Source organism: Simochromis diagramma, unplaced genomic scaffold, assembly GCF_900408965.1.
Source record: "Simochromis diagramma unplaced genomic scaffold, fSimDia1.1 OVJJ01000131.1, whole genome shotgun sequence".
In the NCBI taxonomy this organism is placed as follows: Eukaryota; Metazoa; Chordata; class Actinopteri; order Cichliformes; family Cichlidae; genus Simochromis; species Simochromis diagramma.
In genome coordinates this window covers 5,993,737-6,021,133 of record NW_024387200.1, presented here as the reverse complement: position 1 = coordinate 6,021,133, position 27,397 = coordinate 5,993,737, and the positions used below count along the sequence as shown (strand labels likewise).

The 27,397-nt window shown below is 41.2% G+C and overlaps 1 protein-coding gene across 3 annotated transcripts; it reads right to left on the bottom strand.

The window, feature by feature from the left end:
* Positions 1 to 12,756: 12,756 nt before the first annotated feature.
* hic2 (hypermethylated in cancer 2) lies at positions 12,757 to 25,192 on the bottom strand. Of its 3 annotated transcripts, none has more exons than XM_040050786.1 (2): positions 24,969 to 25,192; positions 12,757 to 15,576 (listed from the first exon to the last, which is right to left on the bottom strand). In XM_040050786.1, exon 2 carries the CDS (start codon positions 15,512 to 15,514, stop codon positions 13,751 to 13,753), a length of 1,764 nt encoding a protein of 587 aa, XP_039906720.1. In that variant the 5' UTR covers positions 15,515 to 15,576; positions 24,969 to 25,192; the 3' UTR covers positions 12,757 to 13,750. The 3 variants fall into 3 exon arrangements, with proteins under 3 accessions (XP_039906720.1, XP_039906719.1, XP_039906721.1); XM_040050785.1 differs by having other exon boundaries at positions 24,961 to 25,190; XM_040050787.1 differs by lacking the exon at positions 24,969 to 25,192 and adding an exon at positions 24,487 to 24,954.
* Between the last annotated feature and the right edge of the window lie 2,205 nt (positions 25,193 to 27,397).

Genomic DNA, 27,397 nt, shown 5'->3' with positions numbered 1-27,397 from the left:
GCATATCCTCAGAAGTGATTAGAAACTAGAGTGAAAGAGAACTGACGTGCAAGAGATTAATACATACAGCTTCTTATGTAAAATCTTTAGTAAATGCAGAGATCTTTTTGTAGTTTCTCTGTGTAGTCGTTTTGAGACACAGAAACAAAAAATGTCTCATGCTCTCATTAGTAAATGTACATTTATGTTTAACTGTATATAAGCAGCAGGAGGTAATTTAATTGGGGTGTTTTTCAACACGGAATTATCTGTGTGATTGTGGCTGCGCATGTGTGCGATAAGTGTGTTTATGCACACACTTTGATTAAGAATGAAAGTCGGGCAGTGAATGACAAATTAGGGGCAAGTTTTAATTCACTGGCCACCAAAGGAAATTACAATCAAATACGCACACACGCACACACGCACACACGCACGCATGCACGCACGCACACACGCACGCATGCACGCACGCACGCACGCACAGAATGGGAAAAAGGGAGAGATATAAACAAATTATTACAAAGGGGAGGAGATTAGAGAAGAAATGAGTTTACTCACACACCATGACACTGATTACTCTTTGAGACAAATATGTTCGCCCCCTCGTGACAGTTCATGACTTGAATATATTGTACATCATATAGTAGAGGTTAAATCACTGAAATACAGTGGATGGCCTTGTACTTAGGAGGCACTATCATGTGGAGGAGTTTGAGTTGTTTGGAGTTACAATATAGATCTGATGCAGAATCTAATTGACGTGTATTTTAGACTGCTGGTTTCAAAGTTTTTTCCTCTCCTGTATGAGGTCAATGACAGTGGAAGGACTTAGATGGTCACCTTGGGGACACAACTTTTGGCTGTCAGCACAGAAGCCTCACCCACCTACTGTTCGAACTCTCTGTTTGTCATGGGAAGCCAGTGAGACTCAGGTTTGCATAAAGTGAACTGAACTATCTTGGACATTTTCTTTTTCTGTCTATTAGTTTTCAGGAATAGTTTTCAATGCTTCTTGAAGAACACCCGAAACTCGTCTTTGGATGTTGCCACACTGCTTCAGTGATGTTGAGGTCTGGGCTCAGGGGAGGCCAATCCATGACTGATAGTGTTCCACTGTGTGTTTTTCTGTTCAGATATGTTTTTACTGTATTGGCAGTAAATAAGTATTACCAGCTTTCCAGATGGTCCTGCATGGTGGACCAAAATCTAATATTTTTGTTGTGTTCATATCACCATCACTTCTGACTAGATCTCCAGCACTGCTAGCAAAAATGCAGCCCCAACCATGACCAAGCCTCCACCGTGTTTTACAGATGGCTATAGACAGTCACTGCTGTACTTTTGTCAAGTTGCCTGTTTTGTGTTGACACAACACTGGTTCATTCTTTGAATTAAGTGCTTTTTTTAATGTTTCAATGATTAATGGATCGGTATTAAGTGAATGAACAAAAACAAAAAAGAATATTCCTCTAAAATGGTCAGGTACAAAAGCTGGACAGAAAGTGAATGAAAAATAGAACTTTTCCATTCAATTTCAATTCAGTTTAATTTCATAGTTTTGTTTCTATTATCTTTATTCATGTGCCATTGCCCACATTTTAGATTAAATTGCAAGTAATGGAGTATCTGTTCTTGCACGAATAGATTCAGTTGGCTTTGGTTTTGTTCATGAACTACATTAAAATGAAATTATAATATTTTCGGGGATTATTTAGTCAACACTTGATTGATTGTGAATGAGGAAATTGAAACGTTTAAGCCTGTTGAGCTACATCCACCGAAACTACTTTAGAGGACTCTAAAGTATTTTGGGAGGGTGCTATTTTTTGGATAGACTGAGGCTGAGGAAGAGTGATTTGGGTAAAAAAGAGTGGATCTGAGTGGACTTGTTTCATCCTATATTTTGAAATTTCCACATTCTAGGGTGTGAAGAAAAATCTACAGAAAGTCTATTGAAAGACTTGCAGCAAATAAAGAGACTCAACAACTGCCACTCTGATAGAACAAAACCCCAAACACAGAATGTACCACGAAGCAGGTCAGCCAGCCGCTAATTCTTATTTAGCTCTGAAAATGGGATAATAATGATAATGAGTATGATTACCAAAATGGACGTCTTGGAGCACAATTATCTAAACTGTCCATCACAAAGAGAAAAAAGGGTTCTGTGCATTTTTTGCACGGGTCTGTGTGTTACAGCTTACAGTACTACACTGTAAATGAACTGGCATTAGCATCAACTGAAAGGGGTAGCACTGGGGTTGAAGGGAGCAGGTGAAAATCTCACTTTGAATCATTTCCCCTCCCGGTCCCTGCCATTGTTCCTGTCCTCACACATGGCAGAGGCAGAAAGAAAGGAGCCTATTATTCCGGCCCAAGCCTGTTCTCCTCATTTATCGTTTAAAGAGGGGGAAGAGAGGGGGAATATTCTGATGGAAAGCAGGGCCTCTGTGGCAGCCTAGCAGTTGTGTGCCAGCTGAAAAGACTCCGCGGGCTGAAGCTGCGGCGGTGCCCACCACCTGCCGAGCTCTTTCTCCTTCATCTCTCCCTGGCTCTCTTTCTCTGCCTTTCACCATCAACCGCTTGGTGACTCAGCAGTCCAGGTTCAATTCTCTTGTGAGGCCTCACAAGAGAAGAAAAAAAAAAAAGAGAAGGGCACAAAAACAGAGAGAGAAGATTAATTTCTTGAGTGGGAGAGTGAAAGCGAGAGAAAAGAGGAAGGCAGATACCTAGGTACTGTTTTTCTTTTATGCATTAAAAGCTGCACCTGGCTCAGGATTTGGGAGTAATTTTCACAACTGTTAAAAGTGGAAAAGATTTATCTAACTATGCTGCAAAAATATGCACTTTCAAGAGCGTACTAACCCAATATGCTACTTTAAGTTAGTATATCTTATACAGTTCACCTTTTCCGCCCCTGCTTTGGCCTTGTGCTCCTGCCACAGCTGCAACACAGACCTTGGATATACTCCCAATGCTATATAAGCAGACCCACTGAATTTAAGATCAGGTATTGATGCTCAGAGTGTGCTCAGCTCCCATCAATACTGATGGGTTATTGATGAGGGAGTGAGTGAATCCTTGCACCGCACCGTCATGAGACCTGTACTGGCAGGGAGACATCTGTGTGTGTGATGAAATAATGAGACAGAGCTACAGCAAGGTGTTGTCATAAATACGTGTCCACAATCACGCAGCAAAAATCAATGAAATCCCACAAAATGGAGATATAGTATACATTGCCTGCAGCCTTGCACTTTTGTGCCAAGACCCCTGTCTTCCCAGTGGGACGTGATCCTCTACCCAGTTCCCTGAGGAAGAAGGAAGGCATAGTTAACTGCAGGGATGGAGGGAACAGCCCCACAGGCACATGCTGGGAGATGAAAAGATGCAACTATGAAAAAGAGAAGAAGCGATTCAAGCAGAGGATAAACAGGACAGAGCTTTGTATGAGAAAGGAAAGCAGCACTGAATCAACATTTCCCCAGATCTCCCCCCAGCTCTACCAGGAGCATCTTAGAAAGGCTCTTCAGACAACCTGGGGCTGTGCAGCATTAATTCAACATATTATTAATATTTGATGTGCATCAAAACATTGAAGATATATGCACATGTTGAGAATTCATACATTTTACCTGGGGCGGATTCATACACTTTCATGGGTGAGTTTTATTGGTCTAGTCTCTAGGTAGCTGATGTATTTATTCATTCATCACATGAACTTTATAGAAAATGCTTTGCATACAGTTTCATAAATCTTGGCGCCAACACAAAGTTCACCTTTGCTTTAAATTGTACTGCAGAAGTTCACAAAACTGCACAAATCTTAATATATCTTTATACAGGAAATGGATTGATGAGATATGATCTCACTTCCTATGAAGACGATTTCAACTGTTTAATGGACAATTTCAAACACTGAATATCAACTTGACAATATTGTGACATGTCTGTAGATCATCAGTGCCAAATTTAGCAAAACTCTGGACAAATTGTGACCAACGAAAAATGTTTGAAGTGGAAATCCAATGAGTGGAAATTGGTTTCATGGGGGACTTTGACCTTTGCTTGACTGAATACATCCAACTTTTTGTAAAAAATAAATAAATAAATAAAATTAAATTTCAAAAAAAAAGGTGCAGACATGAAACATGGTGAAAGAAATTAGGCAGTGTGTGAAGTTTCTAAACCTTTTACCATTAAGTTCTGGGATCGGCCTCAGACTGCAGCAGGAGGTGAATAAAGTAGATGTAGGAGTGGTTATAACTCCTCACAGTTACCTTATACATACTTTGCAGATACACTGGTGGTAAAAGCAGCAACCTAGGGGTCTGAAAAAAATAAGATAAGTGCAAAGAACAAACAAACACTGAACTGATCGTTTTAACCTTTTTATAGTTGAACGTATGAGCTACAGTTAGATTCAACTGTTTAGCCTGTTACTTAGCACTGATTAGCAGGTTTCATATCTATGCGCCACACCCACACAGTTTATGGTTACAGCTTGCTAACCAAGCTCACCAGCCTTAGCTGATAACTGAGCACTGCACCCTCCCATCTTATTATGGTCACTTTTGGCTCCAGAAAGCAAATGTGGCAACAGCCAAAGGTCACGTAACAATGGTTATGCCTTTCTTACATATGCAGTCTATGGTGTTCTCATATGACTTTCAGCAAGATCACCAATATATGATTGAATAAGTTCTCAAAAAAGCTAATCTATTCTGGACATTGAACTTTAAACAAAGCTAGGGACTGGGGCAGGACTACAGTCCATTCATCTGCTTAGTATCAGCATTCAGACCAGAAGGTCATCTGGCAGTGGAGATAGAGTTAGGCGTAGGTTTTTGTGTGTGGCTTAGTGTGTATACAATTTATAACAGACATTGTCCATTTCCCTGGCTCAACATGGGCAAGCCAGTCAACTCTCATCCACATTCCTCAGATTATAGAAAGCCATCCCAGACAAGCAGAGGCAAGTCTGGACCCACCTGGGCAGACCCTGGTAAATTCCACTCATGCTCGCAGACCCACTAGATAAGAAAAACTGGGGAGAAGTGGGGGGCATTTTTGTGAATGTCTCTCTTTGCTGTTCCCCAATAAATAAACCAATTAAAAAAAGCACTGTATTCAGCAGAGGTGCCAGACTGTTTTCAAGGAGCCAAAACTGCACTCAACATGAATGACCCCTGGCTGGCAGACAAGCCCCCCATCCAATCTTTTCTGTGGGTAAGGTCCACTCTGTACCCATCAACCCCCCCTCTGATCTCACTATTGTGTTAGCTTGGCGCTGATGTTAGTGGAGAGAGGGGCTCTGATGGGGGAGGGCTGGGTAGGGCTATCGACACCAGGGCCATTGTTTCTCAGCGACCCCCATTCAGGGTCATTTAGCATGTGACACCTCGAGGGGCACAGTGCAATACTAATGGCACAGAGGATAAATAAATGTGCCAGCTCCCTACACTCTGACCTGAGCCCAGATCACAAGAAATACGAAGGCAAAATAGATAAGGGGAAAGTGAGATTATGGACTTGCTATTGGGAACAAGGGGAAACAGAACAGAAGGAAGGCAGTGGGAAAAACCACATAGACAAAGCGGTTTGAGGAGCTCATCTGCATACCTGAAGAGGGTGGGTCAGTGAGAATGTGTGATCTATCACACTTCCAGTGTAAGTGATGGGCAGGCTAGAAGAACTTTGGTGCCAGGAATGTTCATTGCATGAAAGTAATATGAGAAAGAGACATTGTTAAAGGGGCTGTAAACAGGCTGAACAAGACTCACCCAGTTTATCAAGGCTGGGTGTGTCCTAAATGCAGAAGCTCGACATGATGGGGAAACACCCATGAAAGAATGGAGGGGTAGGGTGCCTACAGGTCACAATGAGGTCCTGGCAGGAAATTAAACCCTAAGTCCTCAATACTATGTTTATTTTGCTTATATATTTTTTGCTTACTGATATTAATATTGCATTGTTAGTGTTGCACAGGCATCATGGTCAGTCTTTTCATGTGAAGTATTGGCAAGAAAGTGAAGCCTGACCTGGGGCTTTAGAGAGTATCTGTTAAGTTGTTAACAACTGTTATTTATATCTTTGAGTTGGTGATCAGGAAAGTTTTCCTGTGACCACATGCTGAAACTAGAGTCTTCCTGTGGTTGGCATTTCTCCTCAAGAGACATTTCCTGTTACCACATAACACACTTCTTTCCTCTCAGTGCTCCACCAGAAACAACTGAGGCAGCAGAAAACTACAAATGCAGATAGCAATGTATCAGCTATAAGAGGTCTGACAATCTCTGTCACCAAAATGAAAGGTTCACAGAAGCAAGAAAATGGTGAGAAAAGGTAGGAATTTCAAAGTGAAAAGATGTCCACCAATTAATAGTGTGAGCTGCAATTAATTAATAATTATAGTGGGGCTTTTTTCACTCCGTTCTCTTCTTCACTTTACTGGTTCTGGGTTTCTAACTATAATCTGAGAGGGAAGCTGCCAACAGGTTTTCATTTTGAAGGAATGAGCTAGACCTCACATGTCATTCACTGACTTCGACATGTCTGTCGAATATACATAATTTATCTAAGGTAAAGCGAACGGTGTAGCATCTCCCTGAAGGGAGATGTTAGCCTGGGAGATTATGATCTATGAACAGGATCACTTACGCCAACACGGCAGCAGAAACTTAAGAGAGGAAGCCAAAAAAGATGAAGTATAACTCAAACACAGTCTTGGTTTTCAATCAAGCTTTTAATGAAAAGATCATAAAATAACAGTTTATTTTTCCTCACTGCTGTACATTAAGACTGCAAGGTTATGAGTGCTGAGGTCAGCTGTATTACACTTTATGACACTTTGAGTTTGCGAGCCACGCCGCTGCACACGGTTGTGGCTCTGACCTGAATAAGAGCTCTCTGAGGAGTGGAGATAAAGACAGAGAGAAAGAGAGCCCAGCCTGGGTGCTGCCAAAAGCCACAAAAGGTGAGAGAATCTCACGTTAAACACTAGTGTATGAGCATGTTAGAAGTCCAGACGGTAGAATGTGTGTTTACATTGGTGAAGGTTTATGCACATGCTTGCTGAAGTGTACCTGGGCATATACACTTTTGCATGTGAAGTGTGTTTGCCAAGGGGGAGGCCTTCTTGCCCTTTAATTATTTATGACCAAAGTCCCTACATGTCCATTCGCGAGCCTCTCAGGCCATGGATCCTGATCCATTATTGAGAGGCTGTTCCCGAAGAAAACCTAAGAGAAAGGGTCAATACGCCCGCTTTATGGGCAACTCCACTAATCGACTCTTCAGTATTTCTTAGCAGCTAATTATGTCTTTCCATTAATGTAGTGCACATGAAGGTGACAACGTGCCTTTAAAAATTAATAAACATAAATTAACAGTTATGGATGAAAATACGCTGCTAGAAACTTTACTTCAAAAAACAGGATATTCTTGTTACAGAAGGACGGCAGAAAAACAAGAAGTCTAAAGGTAATGGCAAGAGAGTGCATTTCTGTAAACACAAGCTTTGAGGTAATTTGGTGTTATCAGTTTATTAGTCACAGAAAGTACAGTAAATACTGAAAAATTCAGCAAGGAGCGAGATAAAGTCCACTGTGTGGTAACCGAAATAACACAGGGTCAACAGGCTAAAGCCAGGGTCTCGTGTGCGTGTGAGATAAAGCAAGGGACAATAAAGCTAATAAACAGGGTTTAATGGCACTGGAGGCCATTTTAAAAGTGGCTTTGGTTAAGTCTGTCAAGGTAAGAAGAAGAATCTCCATAATATCTAGACAGACCAGCCCCTCTACTAGAGAAAATGCCTGGAGAGGATGGCAGAAGTTAATGACGACGAAAAATGAGATGGAAACTTGGAAGTTTAAAGCCAAGTGCGGTCTCTCTGGTGAGTTTCCCGCTTTGAATATGTCACTTTAAAGCTTTTTTTTTTTTTTTTTTTTTTAAACAAAAGCAACTGCATATTGATATGGTAGTTCAACAAACACAGCAACATAGATGAGGTAAGAAGAGAAAGAAAGAATAAACCGTCAGTTAAATCGGAACTGATGGGAGAGCATCTGGGTTTTCCCAGAGACCTTGAAAAACATACAAAGTGCACTTAGTAAAGCTATCGTATTCAACGTTTCTAAAAATCCTCTGATGTTAAACTTACAGATACTAAAAACATTATGTAGTTAAATTTTTTAAAAAAAGGAGTAGCGGCAAGTGGTTTAATAGAAGAAATGTAACAATGGTTGAGAGGAAAACGGCGGCTGAGAGGAGAGATCTGTGGGTTACGTGCACATTTCTGCTGTGTGTTTGTTTGTTTATTTAAAATAGACATAAAATGTCAGCAGGATGGCAACACCCAGGGAAAGCAAGCTCGAAAAGATACAGTAGCCTCTGCGCTGCACAGGCAGGGACAGCGTCCTGTCTGTGTCCACAGAAACACACACACACACACACACACACACACACACACACACACACACACGGTTCACCTCCACTGGTGTGCAGTCATTCAGTGAGACCTCAAGAACAAATGGGCAAAAGAAATGTAATAAAAAAATAATAATAAAATAAAACACCCATAGTGACTTACTTGAACTAAAAACCCTACAGACTGTCAGGTATTACCGAGGAGATAATTAATGCCATAGACCATTTTGTTTTTGAGTTTAAAAAAAAAAAAAAAAAAAGGAAACGAAACAAAGAAAAGAAATTCGATTCTCCCACAAATAAGGTCAGCTTCACAGATTGTGGTTAATGGCTATGTCTTGTGTCTTAGTTTTGATTCTCAGCTTGAAATCCTCAAAACAAAAAAACAAAACAAAAAAAAAGGGGGGTCCTGCCTCCACCTCAGTCTCACACACTGAGCAAATTCTTTGAAAAAGGTGAGGGCAGGCCCAGAAATAAATACATTCATCACTGACAATAGACATTTGATTTAAAAAAAAAAAAAAAAAAAAAAAGGAACACTGTCAATAAGTGTTTGCACCAACTTTGTTTGAGGCTCAGCCAGCCAGAGTTTTGTGCTGCTTTTACCCACAGAACACAGGCAGCTTTAAAAAAAGGTTTCAAAACAACATCATAAAAGCAGAAAACTGACAATAACATTCACAGTTAAGACTACCAGATAGGCTTGTTTACATGCAGTGAACAAATCAAAGCTACATTCTCCAGATAGGTTTCAAGAACCGCCAGCATAAGAGATGTACCACGTCGGACTACGAAAACAACCCAAAATATTCAAGCATCATTCACCCACCCCTACATATTAAGAGACCCAAGCAGCAGAGGTATTCCTCGAGTGTATTTGGGTAAACAAAGAGACAAACATTGAGCTAAAGACCCTGACTAACAATGCCTTTTGATTAATACGTCAAGGATGCACAGCCCACCCCCCACACACACTTTCTGTGGTCCCATCTGAAGACAGGCCAGAGGGCAGGAGGATTGGGGCGCAGGGTCATCCCAAAGCCAGCTGGCAGGGAGGGGAGGGGTGGGGAGTGCCCCTAAAACCACACACCCTCCCCTTAATTGAATATGCAGTAGTTCACTCCATGTTTAACGCTATGCTTTTGTTTTGGCAGCAACCTCTGTGGAAAAGCATCTTTCACAAAAAAAAGAAAAAAAAATGATAACGCACACAAAACCATCTCCCTAACTGGCCGAGCCTCGACTGAGGTCTGTAAAACTGTAAAAGTTTATGTAAACAATGAGATAAATACATATGTTTCTTTTTAGAGCCACACATGGTTCCATAATCATTCAAATGTGCTTTGGTTTAAAAAATAGTTTGTGGATTTGGGTATGAGCTTTTTTTTCTCTCCTTTTCTTCTTAGTTCTTTGTACAACGTTGCAACTATTTCTGAACATAGTGTGTTACTAACTAAAACGTAGACTTGTTTTGAGCTGCCTCACCTTTGTCAAGGCTTTTTGTGTTAGTTGAAAAAAAGTAGCCCCCTGTTTGTCTTAAATATGAAACTAGTGTTTTGCTTTTCCCATGATCAAAATACAGAGAAATTGATACAATGCTATATTTTACAAATGTAGCTGAGAGTCTGCATTCACAGATGCAGAACAATCCCTGAAGTATTTGAATAGTAGTAGTAATAGTAGTAATAATAGTAGTAATAGTAGCATGGTCACAGTTTGGAGTTCGTAGTATGTTTTTTTTTTTCTTTTTTTTTTTTTCTTCGTTACGTCGAACAAGCAAGCATTCAAATGCAGCTGCAAAAACCTTTGCAGAGATGGCTAGAGATCGTGTAGTACAAAACACCTTTTGCATTACAGACATTACACTGCACTGCAGTAAGGGCTGCGAGTACAACAACGTTTGAAGGCAATGCATTGTGGACTCCCTCTTCGGCTAGAAGAGGTCACAAGCAACAATGTATCAGGCGATAAATAACACGTTTGTGGATCTAGGAATGGGTGGGTGGGGATCGAGGAGTGTGAAAAATTCAGATGTACCATGCAATCACTAAACAGCAACTGCCTAACAACAAGACACCAACATCCAACATAAGTAACAACTGGGAGCCCAGGACGCAGGTACCTTAAAACGGTAGTGATGTTTGTGTAACTGTAGCTGCATCCCTATAATAATCAAACATTTCACAGACCATAACATGAGGATGAAAAGGAATTACAAAAAAAAATAATCATGAGGACAGGTAAACCAACATAACAGAGGAATGCCTATAAAAAAAACAAAAACCAAACTTGTAGTGAGGGTTCATACTCTACAGTGTAACTGTTAAGAGGCGATACACTGGACAGGTTTGAGTGAAATAGAAGAGACAACGGGGGGCCATTCTCAACTTGTCATTGTTTACAATGAGGTAAAGCTTGAAATAGTTTAAAAATAAGTTAAAACTAATTCTGTGATATAATGGAATACAATCAGGAACAAAAGGATGCCGCAAGAGACCAGCGAGTTGTCCAGCTGTCCAGTGCATCTCTGCTTCTCCCTTCTTATTACAAGTTTTCACATGTCTGGCTCACAAAAAAACAAAAACAAAACAATTAAGTTGAACTTCACATTAAAATTCTGATTATATTTTCTATCTTTTTTTTTCCTTTTTCTTTTTTGGTCTGAACAGAACACATAAAATGTCATCAAGTCCTGTTTTTAAAGTCAGGGAATATAAAGTGATAAGGACTCTGGATATAAATGAAAAGGAAACAGGAAACATGTTCAGGGAACATGTTTTTGTTTGTTTTTTTAAAATAAACTTTACCAATTTTTTTGGGTGGTAAAGTTTACGTCATACCAGCCCACCAATCAGCACAAGCTTTCCTTGCAATCCACAAGAACCTTTGTCAGTCATTGGCCAAAAACTCCATCAAAAGAGTGGATTTCTTTCTCTGGACTTTGAATATAATTCATAATTTGTTTTATACAGCAAAAAGAAATCAAAAGTGAAATAATTTAGTATGCTATATATCTTAAGTACATCTTTTTAAAAACTTTGGTTATGAACTTGTCTAGCAAAGTTTGTTAGTTAGCTCTGTTCTCCTCAACATTCATAAGATCTTTGGAACTCTATATATCTAAACTAACCAACTAAGCACTAGTTGCTCCAGGCTGGAAGCTACAGTACACTTTGAAGTGGAGCCACAATGAACAGGGCACCCAAAAGCTATATCTGACAAGTACAAACAACAGCTAAAAACAATATTAATGTGTAAAATCTATAAGCATTAAAAACCTGTGTTGAGAGATGGGCAGGTTAAAGCATTAGATAAAAACTTACCATAATCTACACACTTTTTACAATTAATTACATAGGAACTTTCAACTAATCAACATAGAGTTTGTAAGAGTAATCAGAGGTAGAGAGGTCACAAGCCTACATAAATAGACTTTTCTTTTTTCTGAGGGGAGGAAAGCTATACAGACAGAAAAATAAACGTACCCACTGAACATAACGCTCAGTCTAAAAACACCCTCTTCACCTTATCCCCACGAAACCACCCGCCCCGCACCGCCCCGCCCTGCCCCAACCCAACCCAACCCAGATCCCTCCCCTCCACAAGAAAAATCCCAAGACCTTCCAGTTTAAACATTCACTGAAACATGACAAGTTGTTTAAGCAAAAAACAAGTACCTCAAGGGTTCATCTGTCCAACCAGGTTTAATTCCTGGGAGCACTAGCAGGCAAATCTGAAAACAATGAAAATCTTCTCTATATTAATGCAAACAGCTGTAGAGAAGACTGAGTGTTTGTCATCTGTGAAACAAAAACTTAAATCAGTGTCCTCCAACGTGAACCTTCTTTCAAGAACTTCCAGTTAAAGCATGGAGATGGTCCCAAACCCAGTTACCCCTCCTCTTAAGCCCCTTTCAGACATGTTTTCTGAGTGCCTCAATGAGCACACCAAGTTCCTTCTCTGTAAAAGTAGTGACAGAATTCGCATTAGATACCGTTTATGTGTAGTTTTTAACACAGCAGAAGCCTGAATGCATGCAGACATGAGATTGTGACTGAACACCTGCGTAGATGTGAGTTGCTTAGCCCATAAGAGAAACAATAACATGCACATAACTGCATTTTACCCCACCAGATCTGCTTCTCTGTGGTAGTAAGATGAAAACAATTACTCTCTAATACAGTTTGCTGTTCCCAATCCCGAGGAGAGATCTTTCTGGGAGAAAGCGGTGGCGTACAGTCCATGCAGCAGCACTATTTAGCAGGCACACTTAGTGTCAGTGGCAAAGAGAACTACAAAAACAAAATTAGCAAAGAACAAAAAATTACTTTTCTGTGTTTGTTTTTGTTTCTAAGATTTTACATTGTGTTCCTGAGTGCACTGCTTTCCTTTACAGTAGTACAGTTTTGCTCCTTGCCAAAAGTTCAAGCTCTTTATTTCTAATGGCCCACCACCTCAACTCCTTTCAAGCCTTATTTTTTACATTATATTCCGATTTAAATGAAATCCTCTGTAAAAACTGTGTATAGTTTGATTTATTTTACACAATCGTTTGGAAACAACTGTGCAAAATAAATAAATTTTACAATACTGACCAAAATAATCATGATTGGGATTTTTTGCCAAATCTAGCAACTCTCTTCATCACCTTCACATCTATGACGGTATAACTGAGAAATATGGATGTAGAAGTCATCATGTCTGCATGCCAGAAGGCCATCACTTTAACAGATTGGGGTAGCGAGCAATGTTACATATCCCATGTCTGAAAAGGGCTTTATATACAGATACCCATCACCAACCAACACAACGAAGCATATAAAGCTGTAAGGGTTAAAATAATCTTTTTGCTGAATTATTGCCAGTATTGTTTGCACGTGGTTTTTTTTTGGTCAAAGTAGCACTGGAGTACACAGGGGACTCTTGAGTCATCTGAAAACTTCAGAGACTCAAAGGTAGAAGAGAGAAAAGCTGCTGAAGGGTATGAAGTGAGAGGCTTGACATTATATCAGTACCCACATTCACATTTAACAGACCAGACGTTATGCAACTCCACCATTGCTTTGTGACTTTGGAGAGAGACAGCAGTAAACTGTCCCTTTAGAGCTCCTGAGAGGTGAGCAGACGTTGTTCGATATAAACAACAACTGAATCCTTGCATCAACAAGATCCCACCATCACCAAGAGCACACTGTGGCTAACGGCTACATCATTCACTTAGCCAGAACATCATAAACTGGATTAATATGTAGAACTATGTGTATGTGTGCATTTCTTTGCTTTTGCGATGGAGAAAAGGTTTGTATTTTCTATTCCCAGAGTTCTTTGGCTTGATGCATTTCTAAGAGGGTGAGGTGTGCATTCTCAGGTGACTGATGAGGTTGCGCTGCTGGGTAAACTTCCCCCCACATAGCTGGCATTCATACGGCTTCTCTCCAGAGTGGACACGCATGTGCTCTGTCAGACGGTACTGGCGTGTAAAGCGCATGCCACACTCTTCACATGCAAATGGCTTCAGGCCGAGGTGGCTACGCATGTGGCGTGTCATGGTTCCCCTCTGGGTGAACATTTTGCCACAGATGTTGCAGGGGAAAGGCCTGGTCAGCCAGTGGCTCTTTTCATGTTGTCTCAGGGTTGCTGGGTCTTTGTAGCTCTTACTGCACACTGTACACTTGAACGGGCGCGTTTCAGAACCAAAGGTAGAAGGACCTACAGTGGCAGAAAGGTCCTCGGCCTCCTCCTCATCTTCCTCTTTCACAAAGGTTCCTCCCTCCTCTTTGATGTAGAGCTCATCCTCAGTGTGCGTCTCCACATGAGCATTGAGCTGTTCAGAACTGGGGAAACCCTTACCACAGGGAATACACACATAGAGGTTGTCTCCAAATGCTGGCTCAAAACCTTCCTGCCTGTACACATAGTTGGCGCTGTGGTGCCCCCCTGCTGTTCCCCCTCCACCTCCTGCAGTCTCTCCATCACTCTGACCACTTTCCTCACTGTGATCCTGGCCATTCTCTCCTCCTTCTTCCTCGTCCTTACACTGGAAGGACTGGTCAGATGTGAAGCTGTTCCCACTGCCACCTCCAATCCCAGATGAGCGGCTATCTTTAGGACCAACAATTACCCCATTAACCAGGGGCCTGCTGTGATCTTCTGACTTCAACCCTGAAGCCTCTCTCTTAGGCCATTCATTCTTCCGAGCTCCCTGTCGGGACTTTTTCTGTGGTGGAGGACCCTCTGGCTGGTTTTGGATTTCCTCTGAGGTTTTAGAGGAGGAGTTGAGGTCCATGGTCTCTGAGATGCAGGTGTCTGCACCCGGCAAGGTGGTAGACGAATCATCCAGTGAGGCACTGTTGGTTGTCGATACTGAGGCAGATTGAGGGGATCCTTGGGAGTTGCTGTGTGGGCTGAGGGCATCTGTGGCTGTGCCCGCAGAGGGTGGACTCTTCTTGGAGAGGTCTAGTCCAAGGTCCGGTTCCCCTGCACTTCCTCCGCTGCTGAGGTTACCATTACTGCTTCCATTCCCCCCATTCCCGTTCTTCCCAGAGGTGCCAACAAACATCTCGTCATCTGAGAGCTTGTCCCGAAGGCCTTCATCTGGCTGTGGCTGGTCAGCATCGGAAGGGGTTGGAGGATAGTGGTTATTGTGGCCAGTAGGGGTAGAAGAGGAAAGCCGCTGGTTGTTTAGACGTAAGCGGCTAAGGGGACCTGGAGTGGAGGGTTTACCTGGCAGGGGTTTCCCACCATTGCGCTTAAGCTTCTTTCTGCACAGAGCAGCAAGGTCATGGAGCTGGAGGTAGCTGGCTGCAGTTAAGAGGGCACTGAAGTTCTGCTCATTGCTCTGGTCTGATGAGGACAGTAGCTTCCCAGTGTAGATGAAGTCAAGAACTTGTCTGAATACCGAGGGGTTAACCATCTCTGTGTCGAGGTTGATGAGGTTGTCATGGAGGACCAAAGATTTAAAGTAGATGCTGCTTGCCGCCAGGATGTTCTTGTGGGCACGGAAGAGAGCATTCTCCACCACAATGATAACATCACACAGGAAGCCCTTGGCTCTCTGTTGGTTGAGTTGCAGCAGCAGTTGTTTGGCATGATTTGGCAGTTCCATTTCCTCCGTCCTTCTTTCCCCTCTCTCTCGTCTCTCTCTTCCTACACGTGCACCACCTCAAGCTGAAAGAAACAAAACAAGGAGGTGATCAGTATTACATTAAAAAAAAAAATAGTTTTATTACACTGAAACCACATAAAAATAATGGGTTATTGAGAAAAGAAATAAAGAGTGGTGTTTCTTAACAGATAACGCAAAAATCAATAGTTAGTGGCGTTGGCGGTGGATGAGGGGAAAAAAAAAAAAAAAGGCTGAATAAGCAATGTGCTGTAAAGGCTTAGCTAACACTTCTCTAATGGCAAAATTGAGCTCACTGGGAAATTAGCAAACTGTTAGCAGTGCATGCCATATAATCACACAGCTGCTTAGAAACTGGAACCTTCTCTGTGTCCGACTTTTCTTTTTAAACAAACTGTAACCCTACATGGATCAAGTTCTGACTGTACACATTACCACTTATCTGGCACAAAGGCCATAGGGGTGGAGGACAAGAATGGGTAAAGTAACTTCTTTCCTAAGTTGCCTCATTCCACTATCTCACCAGAGTAACTAGTTTCGATGGGATGCCCTCTCTGGAAACTCAGCTAACTCTAGTCTCCATTAGGTCATGGTAATGTCAGCCCTGCCCTATTGTCTGGGGGTTGGAGATCTGTGGCAGAGCAGGGCTGGGGGGGGGGGGATTAGGTGACACCTGAGCAAGAAAAACTACACAGGAGCTTGGGCAAGAGAGGAGGGGGGAGGGTGTGGCCCCAAGGCAAGGACAGCACCACTCGATCCTCCAGAGGGGCCCTTATTTATGGAAATAGGACGAGTGAATCCAATTCACTGCTAAACAACATACTGATGGCCTAATGGTACACACCACAGTACTTCTATTTCTAGTTTTCTCTACAAACACACATTTTGTGTTAATGCAATAGATGCAAAACTTCTGAGGGCGATATCAGTGGTATGATTTGGTTGAGGCAGCAGTCTGTCCATGTTTAACATTCCCTCAAAGCCACAGGCAAGCTTAGACAACACAAATTTTCAATAACCACAGCAGGGTATGCCATACCACAAGAGATTACAATCTAAGACAAAGAAATGTTTAATTCAAGTCAAACACATATAGAAATTGCCATTTTAAGTGCCAAGCAAGAGCTTTGAAATCACATTTAAAAACACCCAGCACCAAGGGTTGAAATGGATCTGCATGTGATTGCAGTGTGCACATCTCAAACAGTGGACGAATCAACATTTGAATAAAAAAAAAAAAAAAATCATTTTTACTGTAAATAAACAATAACATGGTTTAATTTGTGCTCAAAATCCTGACTCTAACTATGGGCAAAAATACCAGCTGATATCAATATTGTGCACAGATCACCAGATTAAAAAAAAAAACATTCTAGAGTTAAGACACCAGTAAAAGAGGAGACAATATTAATATTGATTCAATAATATGAATTGACCAAAACTAACTATATTAATGACATACCTAGTAACTATCGACCGAGGTAGTTACATTAGCTCTATAGTTTAACTTGAACTTATTCTAGGTTAATATATCTTAAGCATGATGCCCTTAGATACCTTTTAGTAAGATTAAAGCACACATTATCAAAAAAAATTCTGAATTTCTCTCCTTGTGTATACCATCTCCTTAACCTAACTTCAACAATCATACAGCTTCTGTATAATGCTGTAGGTATGAGATATGCAGTAGCAGGAAAAACGGCAACGAACAACTGAAAGCAACAAACTAAATATCAGGTACTCATAACGAAACAGATTACTACTGGCATTTGACCTGGTCTTAGATCAAAGCAAAGCTTTTAAAGAATATTTCAGTTTGTAATAGATGTGAATTATCCTCAATTGTCCTCAAAACGCCATCAGGGCAAAAGCATAAGTTAAAATTCAAGTAACTGTATCTGTTTAAAATAGTTTTAACTGCACAGTAAGTAAGCACAACTAAGGAGTCCATCACAGTGTTAAACAAAGACATACACATCCTGGCTAAGGCCCTCCAGTATCCCTTCAAATACTACAGAGAAAAACAAAGTACCACTAAAGAAGATGGCACACTAGACGTAAGAGACTTGTTAAGGATGGTAATGACCACCCATTATTATAGTCAAAATTAAACACCATCAAAGAACAAGAAGGTTAAAATTTTAACCTGGTAAAGAGTGCTGAGTGTATCCAGTATGTAGCCAAGCTGACTCTGTCACAGACTAGCTGATACAATCAGCTGAAGTGATCATTACCCCCAGGTCCAGGCCTGGGCTTGCCTCCTCTGCTTTGACACTTCTACTCACGATCTTCTTCCCCTCCCCCGTTTCTCCTCTGTACCTCTCCTTTCTCTTTATCTTCCAGCCCTCACCAGCCTTTCACCGGGCATGCAGACACATCCCAGGAACAGCTCACTGTCCTGTCCCCAATGTAAATCATAATGAGCTATTCTGAAAAGCATAACCCAGATGTGTTAATCGTAGAACAAGCTAGGGGAGTGTACGGCACTCAGCCCTGCAGGCGGTAATGGAGAAGAGGGCTACTAGAGAAAGAAGGGCCTCTACTGTGATGCCAGCCAGGAAGCCATATATCAAGTCTCTCTCTTAACATACACACACACACGCACGCACACCTCTGCAGGCTTTATGGGGGGATTCAAGAGGCTTTTCCAGCGGACCAACATAAAAGGGGGCTGGGCTCACAGTAGAGAAGCCAGTTCAGGAGAGAAAAAAAAAAAAAAAGCCCTCCCCCATCACCCTCCACCTCTCATCCCTCGTTCTCTCCCTTTCCTCCCCTCAATCACCCACCCAGCTACCCTCTCCCCCTGGCCCCTCCATTGCTGTGCTGTGCCGGCTGGATTCCAGGGAGCCGCTAATGGATTATGGCTGATCTATATGCAGCTAGGGTAGGACACGTGTAGGCCCGGCTCACCTTCCAACGATGCTGCCCAGGAAAAAGAGGCATGATACCACAGGGGACAGAGAGGCCTGCACCATGAATGTAGCTCCAAGTGTAACTGCATGGCACCCTTTCCACCTAGAAACATTTCAATACTACAAACCACACTGTTGTTCCCGTTTAACTCCGCAGTTAGAGTCAGGGATGATGTATCAACTGACAAAAACAGCAAAAAAATAATACTATTTCCAGCATGCCAAAAGACTAGTTTCTATGGATAATATTAGTAAGTTAGAAAGCAGTCTGCAGGGTTCGATCACCATAGTTTTAAGCCCTACACAAAAAGGCTGGTAGCTCATTGGAGAGAAAGCATGATAGCTGGTTTAGAAGGGCTGTAAGAAAGACTTCTCTCTCTGGCTACAACATACCAACTAAATTCAGCCCAGGGAGGTTGTTGTCTTTGAGCACACACAGTGGATCAGCTTACCATTCCCTGCAGTGTAACCTCTTCAAAAACTATGACATAATGATAGGGGCAAACTCATCTTAAAAAAAAAAGAAAAAAAAGAAGAAGAAGAAACAAAGCGCCCTGCTACTTATCCTCAACCTTGACTTGTGTCAGGAGCCTGATGATCAGGAGATGAGAAGAGAGGTTTACACACAACTCACAAACACGGCAAGGCTCATGCACGCGTGTGCAGATTTTGGAGTGTAAAGTAGAACGAGTCAAAGAGCCCTGGGCACTGAATTAATGTCAACCTTTGAATTAAAACTGGTTACACCTGAAATTTGGATGATCAGGTTTGACTTTATTTACCACCCCTGTTTCTGCTTACAATTTTCCAGCACATATAGATCCAACAGCAAGTCGGTGTTCATGTAGCAAAGGTGACAGAGAGCTGTGGCACTAATCTCCTGAACACAGAGTAAAAAAGGCAAGAGAAGGCAGAGGTGAGCCAAAGTCCTGTGGTGCAATAACAAAACACACCCTACTGCTGTGAAAGGTCATCTGCTAACAACCAATAGAAATCAGGATTGACCAGGATTTTACATGCAACTTTTGTCTAATTGGGGCTTCTTTCACAGAAATTCATTTAAGCAAGAGATAGTACTGGGTTTGTAGAACTGCCATCACACAACATCAGAACCTGCATAAAAGGATCAGTGGTAGAGACAGATAGGTAGGAACGATTGAAGTAGACACAGAATGGGAGGCAATCAAGGGCAGGAGCAAAAGGCCTCACTGTGTGTGTGTGTGTGTGTGTGTGTGTGTGTGTGTGTGTGTGTGTGTGTGTGTGTGTGTGTGTGTGTGTGTGTGTGCACACACAAACAGAGTATGCTGGTGGGCAGAGGGAGTGGGGGAGGGGTTGGGGGGATGGTACAAAGCCAGTTTGAAATACAAACACCAAGCAACCACCTCTGAGCCATTTCAACATGGCTGACACTGCTGCATGGGTAAGGCTGGTCCATGCAGGACTCATGGGTACGGCAAGGACCAGCTGTGGAAGGACAGCTCACAATAAAATGAGATTAAAGTAAACAGTTAGCTTTTTTTTTTTTTCTTTTTAAACTAACTACTATTTATGCTTTTAACAGACATTACATGTGAGCTACATACGAAACACATTGAAGATTTATCAGGTTGCTCTAAACCATTTCTGACAATGAATTAAATTCTTTTCTTAGCAGAGCTGTGCAGCAGGGCAGCTCACAGTATTTTATTACAGGTGATATGTAATGCTAGTTAGTTATGCAAATTAACATAATCATTTCCATTTTAGTCTCATTTGATTGGTTACAAAGACGCACGTTGTTTTTTCATCCTGCTACACGGCCTTTACACTGCATTACTCTATCACGCACACACATTTAAAACCTCATTTAGAACATCTGTTAGGCATATACATGATCCAAAAATCAGGTCTCTCCTGTGTCCATAAAGTTTCAGAAATCACATTACAGCAAAGGCTCCACAAAACTCAACTTGGTTAGATTCAGAAAAAGCTTCAGATTTACACAATAAACAACGAAGAAAAAAAACCATAACCTTCAATCTAAAACCTTTTTACAGTTTAATTTAAAAAATAAATAAATAAATAAATAAATAAAATCATTCACTTGTAGCAAGATCAAGTCTTTTAGGCAAGTTGGCAATGCAGGCATAAGACAGAATATAGAAGGTAAAGATGACATATGAAGTCACTAGCTTCAGTCATTTCTTGAAATAGCCTGCCTATACTTGTAGGCTCAGTGGTAGATTTTTAAGTGCATCTAGTGCTGGATCCATTCTGGATGTAATCTTTTCATAAAAGCTGCAGAGGACATATCCTGCTATTAGAAAAAGCTCAATAGGTCAAATTGGTTCTGTCCTGTTTTTGGAACATTCAGTTTTTCAGAACTGCTGGACTGCTGGGTGAACAGGTGCATGATTATAGTATGTATGTGAACTACAGTACCCTGGCAGTTTGGGTGAACACTTCCAGTGAGGAGTTCAACAGTTCAGCAAGACAAACAAGTCCTGCCCACAGTGCAGTTGACAAGAACCTCATTCTGTTTATCACCGATCAGAAAGCTGTGGCCACATGTGTACATCCTAAAACCTTACACAGCTATGCTGGCATTCAGACCATAGATTGTCGTGTAACACCAGGGAAAAGAAGGAGGAGAAGTTTGCTGATTCTTTGAAAAAAATGAGATTAAATCCTATTTTCCTTACCACATACCTTTAAAACAGGAAATGAATCAATTTATTCTGTGGTATGAATGATATCTGGAGGTAATCTTAGCTAATAAAACCACAGCAACCAGTGCCAGATGAATTTTTATTTTATAAATTGTCATCAACTCATTTAATGAGATGATTTAGTAACTCTAGTTTTTCAGCCGTTTTGTAAACGTGGGGTGTAGATGCAAGTGCAAGACTAAAAATACAGCGCTAGAAGAAAAATGTCATGAGTAGATTTTGCATAGTACATTTCTCTTATATTTATAGAGACATTCGTTTGTTATTAAACTTGATGTTTCTCTTGTTAGTACAGGTTAAAACGCAAAAACACAGATTAAAAAGAGAGATTTAAAGTCTGCATATAAGTGGTTTATTTCTTTGTAACTGTAAGGGACTGATTTTGACTAAGATGATAGTCTTATAAAAAAAAAAAAAATCAAACTAGCTGATGTATCTATTGGTTATGTGTAAATTTCTTTATATGCAGTATTAACTCATTTCTTTACCAGGAGGTAACACTTACTGTCTGCTAATCAGGTCTGTGAGTCGATCCCCAGTTGTGTGTGTGTGTGTGTGTGTGTGTGTGTGTGTGTGTGTGTGTGTGTGTGTGTGTGTGTGTGTGTGTGTGTGTGTGTGTGTGTGCATTGGATCGAGTGCCATTTGAATCTGTGTGAATGAGAGGCTATAGCTTATAATGGGAACGCTGCTGTGAGTGGTCAGAAACACCAGAAAAGTACTAGTTCATTTAGTATCTGGCAGTTGGAGGTAATGGAATTTAAGATGAGGCTATATGTAACAGTTTTCATTGCTGAAAAAGGACTTTGTTAAACTCTCATTTGAAACATGAAACCTGAATCTGCTTTATGCACTGAAAGAGTTCCAACTACCATTTTCTCCTGCTGCCATGGATTTAATATGAATAACTTTGCATCTCTGCCGTGTCTTGAGTATCGTGTTCATCTAGAATGTCCTCAGGAAAAAAACTAAATAAACACTGAGACCTTCACCAGCAATCCTGTTTAGTAACTGGTGCCCACATGCATCACAGTGCGTACCCTCACTAAAAGCGCAGTAATCAGCCACTTCACTGACAACTGAACATATGATTGGTATGATAAAGTGACCTCTGTCTTGCGAGACAACAACCCCCAACCCACATGACCTGATATCTAATGCTTTGACTGAGGACATCGTGTTGGGCGAGTAAGAGATCTTGTATGGTCCAAGGTTTTACAGACCTGCCAGCCCCCCCCCCCCCCCCCCCCTCCTCCTTCAGCCGTTAAACACTGCGCAACCTTCTGGCTATCAGCACTACATTCCACATTCTTCTTCTTAAAGAACAACAACAACCCTGTCCCGAGGTGCTTTATCCACTGAACAAACCAAACAGCCTCTGAACAGGCAACCACCAAATAGAACAGACAGCTACATATAGATACAACAGCCCAGAACAATCTATAAGTCCCCATCCAACATGTCAGCACATATAGCCTAAGTAGCCTTCTTACTGTATTGCACTACCCACACATGCTGCTGTAAGCCTGCATCCAATACACTATGTGTGTGCTGAGAAAGAAAAAGGACAAGACCAACTGGCCGATCATGAGGCACACACACAAACCTCAAATTACCCTCCAGGCCACACTCTGCAGTCCATAGTAATCAATGAAACTAGTCACACTGACCACTTGACTTGGTCATTTTTTTATTTGTTTGACCCTTGCTACTTGATCTCTGACCTAAAATGTTCATTTGACAAAAGCATCAAAAAGTACAGCGGTTACTGTACAATATTTTACAGGATTTACTGGAGAGACCAGCTTGCCCACATGATCCATTTTCAGCGTAAAACTTGATCAACTCTATAAAAGTAAAGTGATCAATAGTCTCACTCAGCTTCTTCAAGGTTTATGAGATGGACTGATTTAAACACAATGGATTAAGCAGTTCGTTCATCAAAGCACTGTGCTTTTACTGCGCTGATATCATCATCAAGTGCTTCAGGCATAACAGCCAGGAGTCCCATTTCTCCTTTAGAGGCTTTTCCAAATTGGATTATAAAGTGCAATACACATTTGCATGTGTCCCGTTCTTAACAATACAGCTTTTAGGTGTGCTGTTGAAAAACACACCTAAGCTACCCCTCCAGCCAAATTTTGAGGTTGGCAGACAGAGCAGCTGAGCGCTACACCTATATGTTGGGCTGGGTGTAGTCTGCCAAAATAACATCTTGTAATCTTTTTATTACAGGCTGCAGTCCCCTGCAACTCTAACCAGAAAAAGAAGCCATGAAAACAGTTGAATTTTATCTTACCTTTACTCTACTATCAAAGCAAGAGCTTGAAAAAAATATATAACAATGCCAACTTGAAATGAATTCACACCAACGATCGCAGAAACAAACAGTTAATGTGCAGCTGAGCTACTGGAAATGTGTGCAAAATAATTTTATCATGTGTAAAATGAAAGACATTCGTTTCCCTACCAACTGGCAAAATATGAGACAACTGACCATTTTTCTACAGCCGTTTTACAAGGGGGTAAGTACATTTCGTCAACTGTTAATTAAAGTGGAAATGTTTCCACAGAACTACACTTTGGTTAACAGCAGCCAGTCGAAGAAACGCACATTACTGGCATTCTTGTGCCTTCTTATCGCCATGCCCCTTGGTACTTTAACAGCAGTAATCATGAGGAGCAGAGCCGCCTTCACACCCGAGTACATGCATTGTTTTATTGGCTTACTTTGAGTTAATGATGAAGTAATTAACGTACTGGTGTGATTTCTTTCCGCCTTTTTTAAAAAAAAAAAAAATGAGGATGCTTATTTACTGACAGAAATCAACGACAGTGCAACAGTGTTTCTATAAAACAGTGCAGTTATAGGTCAGAGTGTAACGTGACACCAACGCTGTAGCTGATTACAAAGATGGTAGCTCTATAGCACCAGCGCACCTATAGTGCTTCTAAAACGTACACCCCACTGCATCGCTAGAATCGACGTTTAAAAAGCAACGTTTCAAACCAGGCTCTGCATGCATCCAACATTTTAATGGGTATATTTGCAAGGCAATCCAGTTAAATTATTTTAATGAGCCTCACATAAGACCAAAGTAGCTTAACCTACATATAAACAATAAACAATTGGTACCATACTATCTACAAACATCTCAAAGACTATCAGCTGATTGCGCAAAAAAACATGCGTAAAATCCACAGAATCTGCCCCGCTCCATTTACCACACAAAGTGCAATTCAATACCAGCTGAAGAGATCTGCTTTGCTTACGCGAAAGCGATTGGTTTTAAAGAAAGATTCAACTCATCAGCTTGCAATTTTGTAAACAACTCACTGAACACGTTGGACTGCAAAACTGAGAAAATGAGGTGAAGAGTAGAAACGTTTTAGCGTTCATATACAACGTAGCGACGTGCCGTCCGTGGACCCTCTCTGTCCCCCTGATGTGCTTTGCCAACCTGGTAATTCTTTGGTACACACTGGTCCTGTGGGACATCTCTCGTAAGCTCACGACGCCTAATTAAAAATATAAAAGAAGCACATCGTTCGCAAACGGCGCATTGTTACAGGTTTGGGCAGAGACCGCAATATGTTCGAACAAATAATGTGGGAATCCTCGGCTTGCCAAGCAGGCTGGTAGAGCCCCTTTTTGTTGGCACGCCGTGGAAAAAAACACCAGCGTAACAGCGAAAACCTCTGCCATTCTTGCAGTGGGTGGTAGGAAACGATCCGATCAAAAAACGACAGAAATACGGCTCCGACAAACATTTACACGCCGCGGCAAAAGGAAAGAATTGATTTTAAATACCTTCTTACATCGGTATGGTCGTTCTCAAGCGGTCTTTACCATCCTCTTGCTCATCTCACAGCCTTCGGGACGCCATGTTGCAAGCTTATGACGTTAGCTTCCTCACCCCTGACCCACATTTGAATAGAAACCAGCCCCAAAGTGCAGCGGTGAAAACATCCTAATGTGGGAGGGTTTTCACTTTTTTACAGCAGGAATCTTACTAACTTTACCTGCAAGATGGCACAGAAGGAAACAAAGAGTGCTATTTTCTTTCATTGTGTTCAAACACCTTAAGGCCTTATCCTCCGAGCAAAACGACCCAGTTATAGTCCTACCATCCTGCTGTGTGCAGGTAAATGCTCCGTGAGATGCCTGACTTTAAAACTAATTTTGTAATATGTGTAATTTATGAAGGGACTGTGACGGGGAAAGAAATAGTAGTAGGGAGTTAAGTGATGTGCAATTTTAGAATCGATTTACTGAGACGTGAGGGGTATTTTTGTATGTGGTATCAGGGATTGTACACGAAAAGCTGTCGTATGTTTTAAAGCAGACTGTTGAGTGTGTCCTCTTTTATCTGCAAAGGCCTTCACTCCTAAAATATGCCAGTTCGGTGCGCAATGCACTGGTGATAATACATACCACAACCACCACAGAAAACAGCATTAGACTTGATAAATCTCTTTATCAGCTGGACTTAAGACGGCTGCATTGCCTTCAAAACCTCAAGCCTCAGTATCTAAATAATGATAAGGGGAACCCATTGACTTTCTGTCTGTTTTTCATATTTTTAAATAAAGACAACGTAGCTTAAATTTGTGTAAATACCTGTTTTTGCAGTTATCTTAATTCATTTATTTATTCTTTTGTTTAATGGGACTGTGATGCCTGGTGACAGAACTGGCTTAATGATTTTAAAAAATATATATGAAAGCAAGTGAAAAGCAGAAACAGAGGTTCAGAAACTGGACCAGATGTGCGGAAGTGTTGCGATACGCAGGCTCCTCCTCTTAGCAAAGAGAACCAGGCTTCTTATTGCCTCACTGATAGATTTCACTGAAACACGACTTATTCAGAATAGTTGAAGAGTATGTAGATGTTAATAATGAAAATCTTAAAAACGCATTAGCTGCAAGGGGTTGCATCCTCTCGGAATCATTCGCCGTTTCCCAAGTAAAACCTTTTGTGTTTATGTGCTTACATTGAGCCGGTCACATTCCGTGGAAGTCGGCGTTATGGCGACGTGCCAAAGGCCACTTCTGACACTGTGTGGTTGCCGAGGAAACTGCATACTCAGCGCGAGGGGTTACGTAATCAAGGTGCTCTTAGGTGCTCCACGTAAACACAGGCAGAAGATTCCCAGCAAATGTATGTGTGTGAAAACTGTTTAAAATCTGCTAGAACTCTTCTATCCCAGCCTACGTTCACTGGAAATGTACATAAGAACTCATTTATCAGGCGGACTACAGTTTGTGTTGTGCGGTGTTGGATCGTTTGCCCAGCTATGTTTGTAATTTAAGAAATGTAGAAATTACTAATTATTGTTTGAAAATTTAATTAAAACTTTGTTGATAATTTAAATAAACTCACAAGATTCTGCCACACTTTACTTTGTAATTGTTTATTCAGTTGGGCTATCGAATAAATAAAACTGAGTCGAAACACATTACTTTTCACTGGAAGTCCATTTTCATTGTGAAGTCCATGATAAAACAACATCTTCCAAGAACGTGTCGCATTTTATAGTTGATTTCCATTCATAATGGAGAAAATAATACATTTTAACAGTTTGCCTGCGGTGGCATGTTGACATCCATCCATTTAGAAATGATCCAACTCTAAGGAGGGACTCGGTGTACAGAAGGACTAAATTTTACTTGTTATTAACAGAGGAGGAGCTAGAAATTATTTTTTCACTCTATAAACATGATGAGGACTTTCAATCAAAAGCCAACAAGTAGAAAAAAACATGTCTAAAACATAAAATGTCACAGTTCATACATTTAAGCCCTGAAAAGTGATATATAATTAGAGGAGCATTCAAAGTAACGGCTTACATATTGACAGCAAACAACAATTCAAATAAAACTGGTTTCATGTGCATCCTTTCTGGCCTCAGGTGTGAGCCCTATCGCGAAAAGCATATTTGAATGGCACTGTATAATTTCTTAATGAGCTGACTCGTGAAACACAACCGGCCTCTCACCTTTTCCCACGGCAGGGTCTCCACACTTTGGCGAGCAGCGTTGCCCTGAGCGCAGAGCACCCTCTGATGTACAGAATGGGGGTCAGGGCAGCATTAACTCGGGGCAAAATGCGGATAGGGTCAGTGCCCTCATTTTTAAAGGTATAACAGGTCGTGCCAATGAAATTACAAATGATAATATGACAAAATATAGGAAGCCAAGTCCCCAAGAAGAACACCACAACCACCAGTATGAGATACACCGACGAA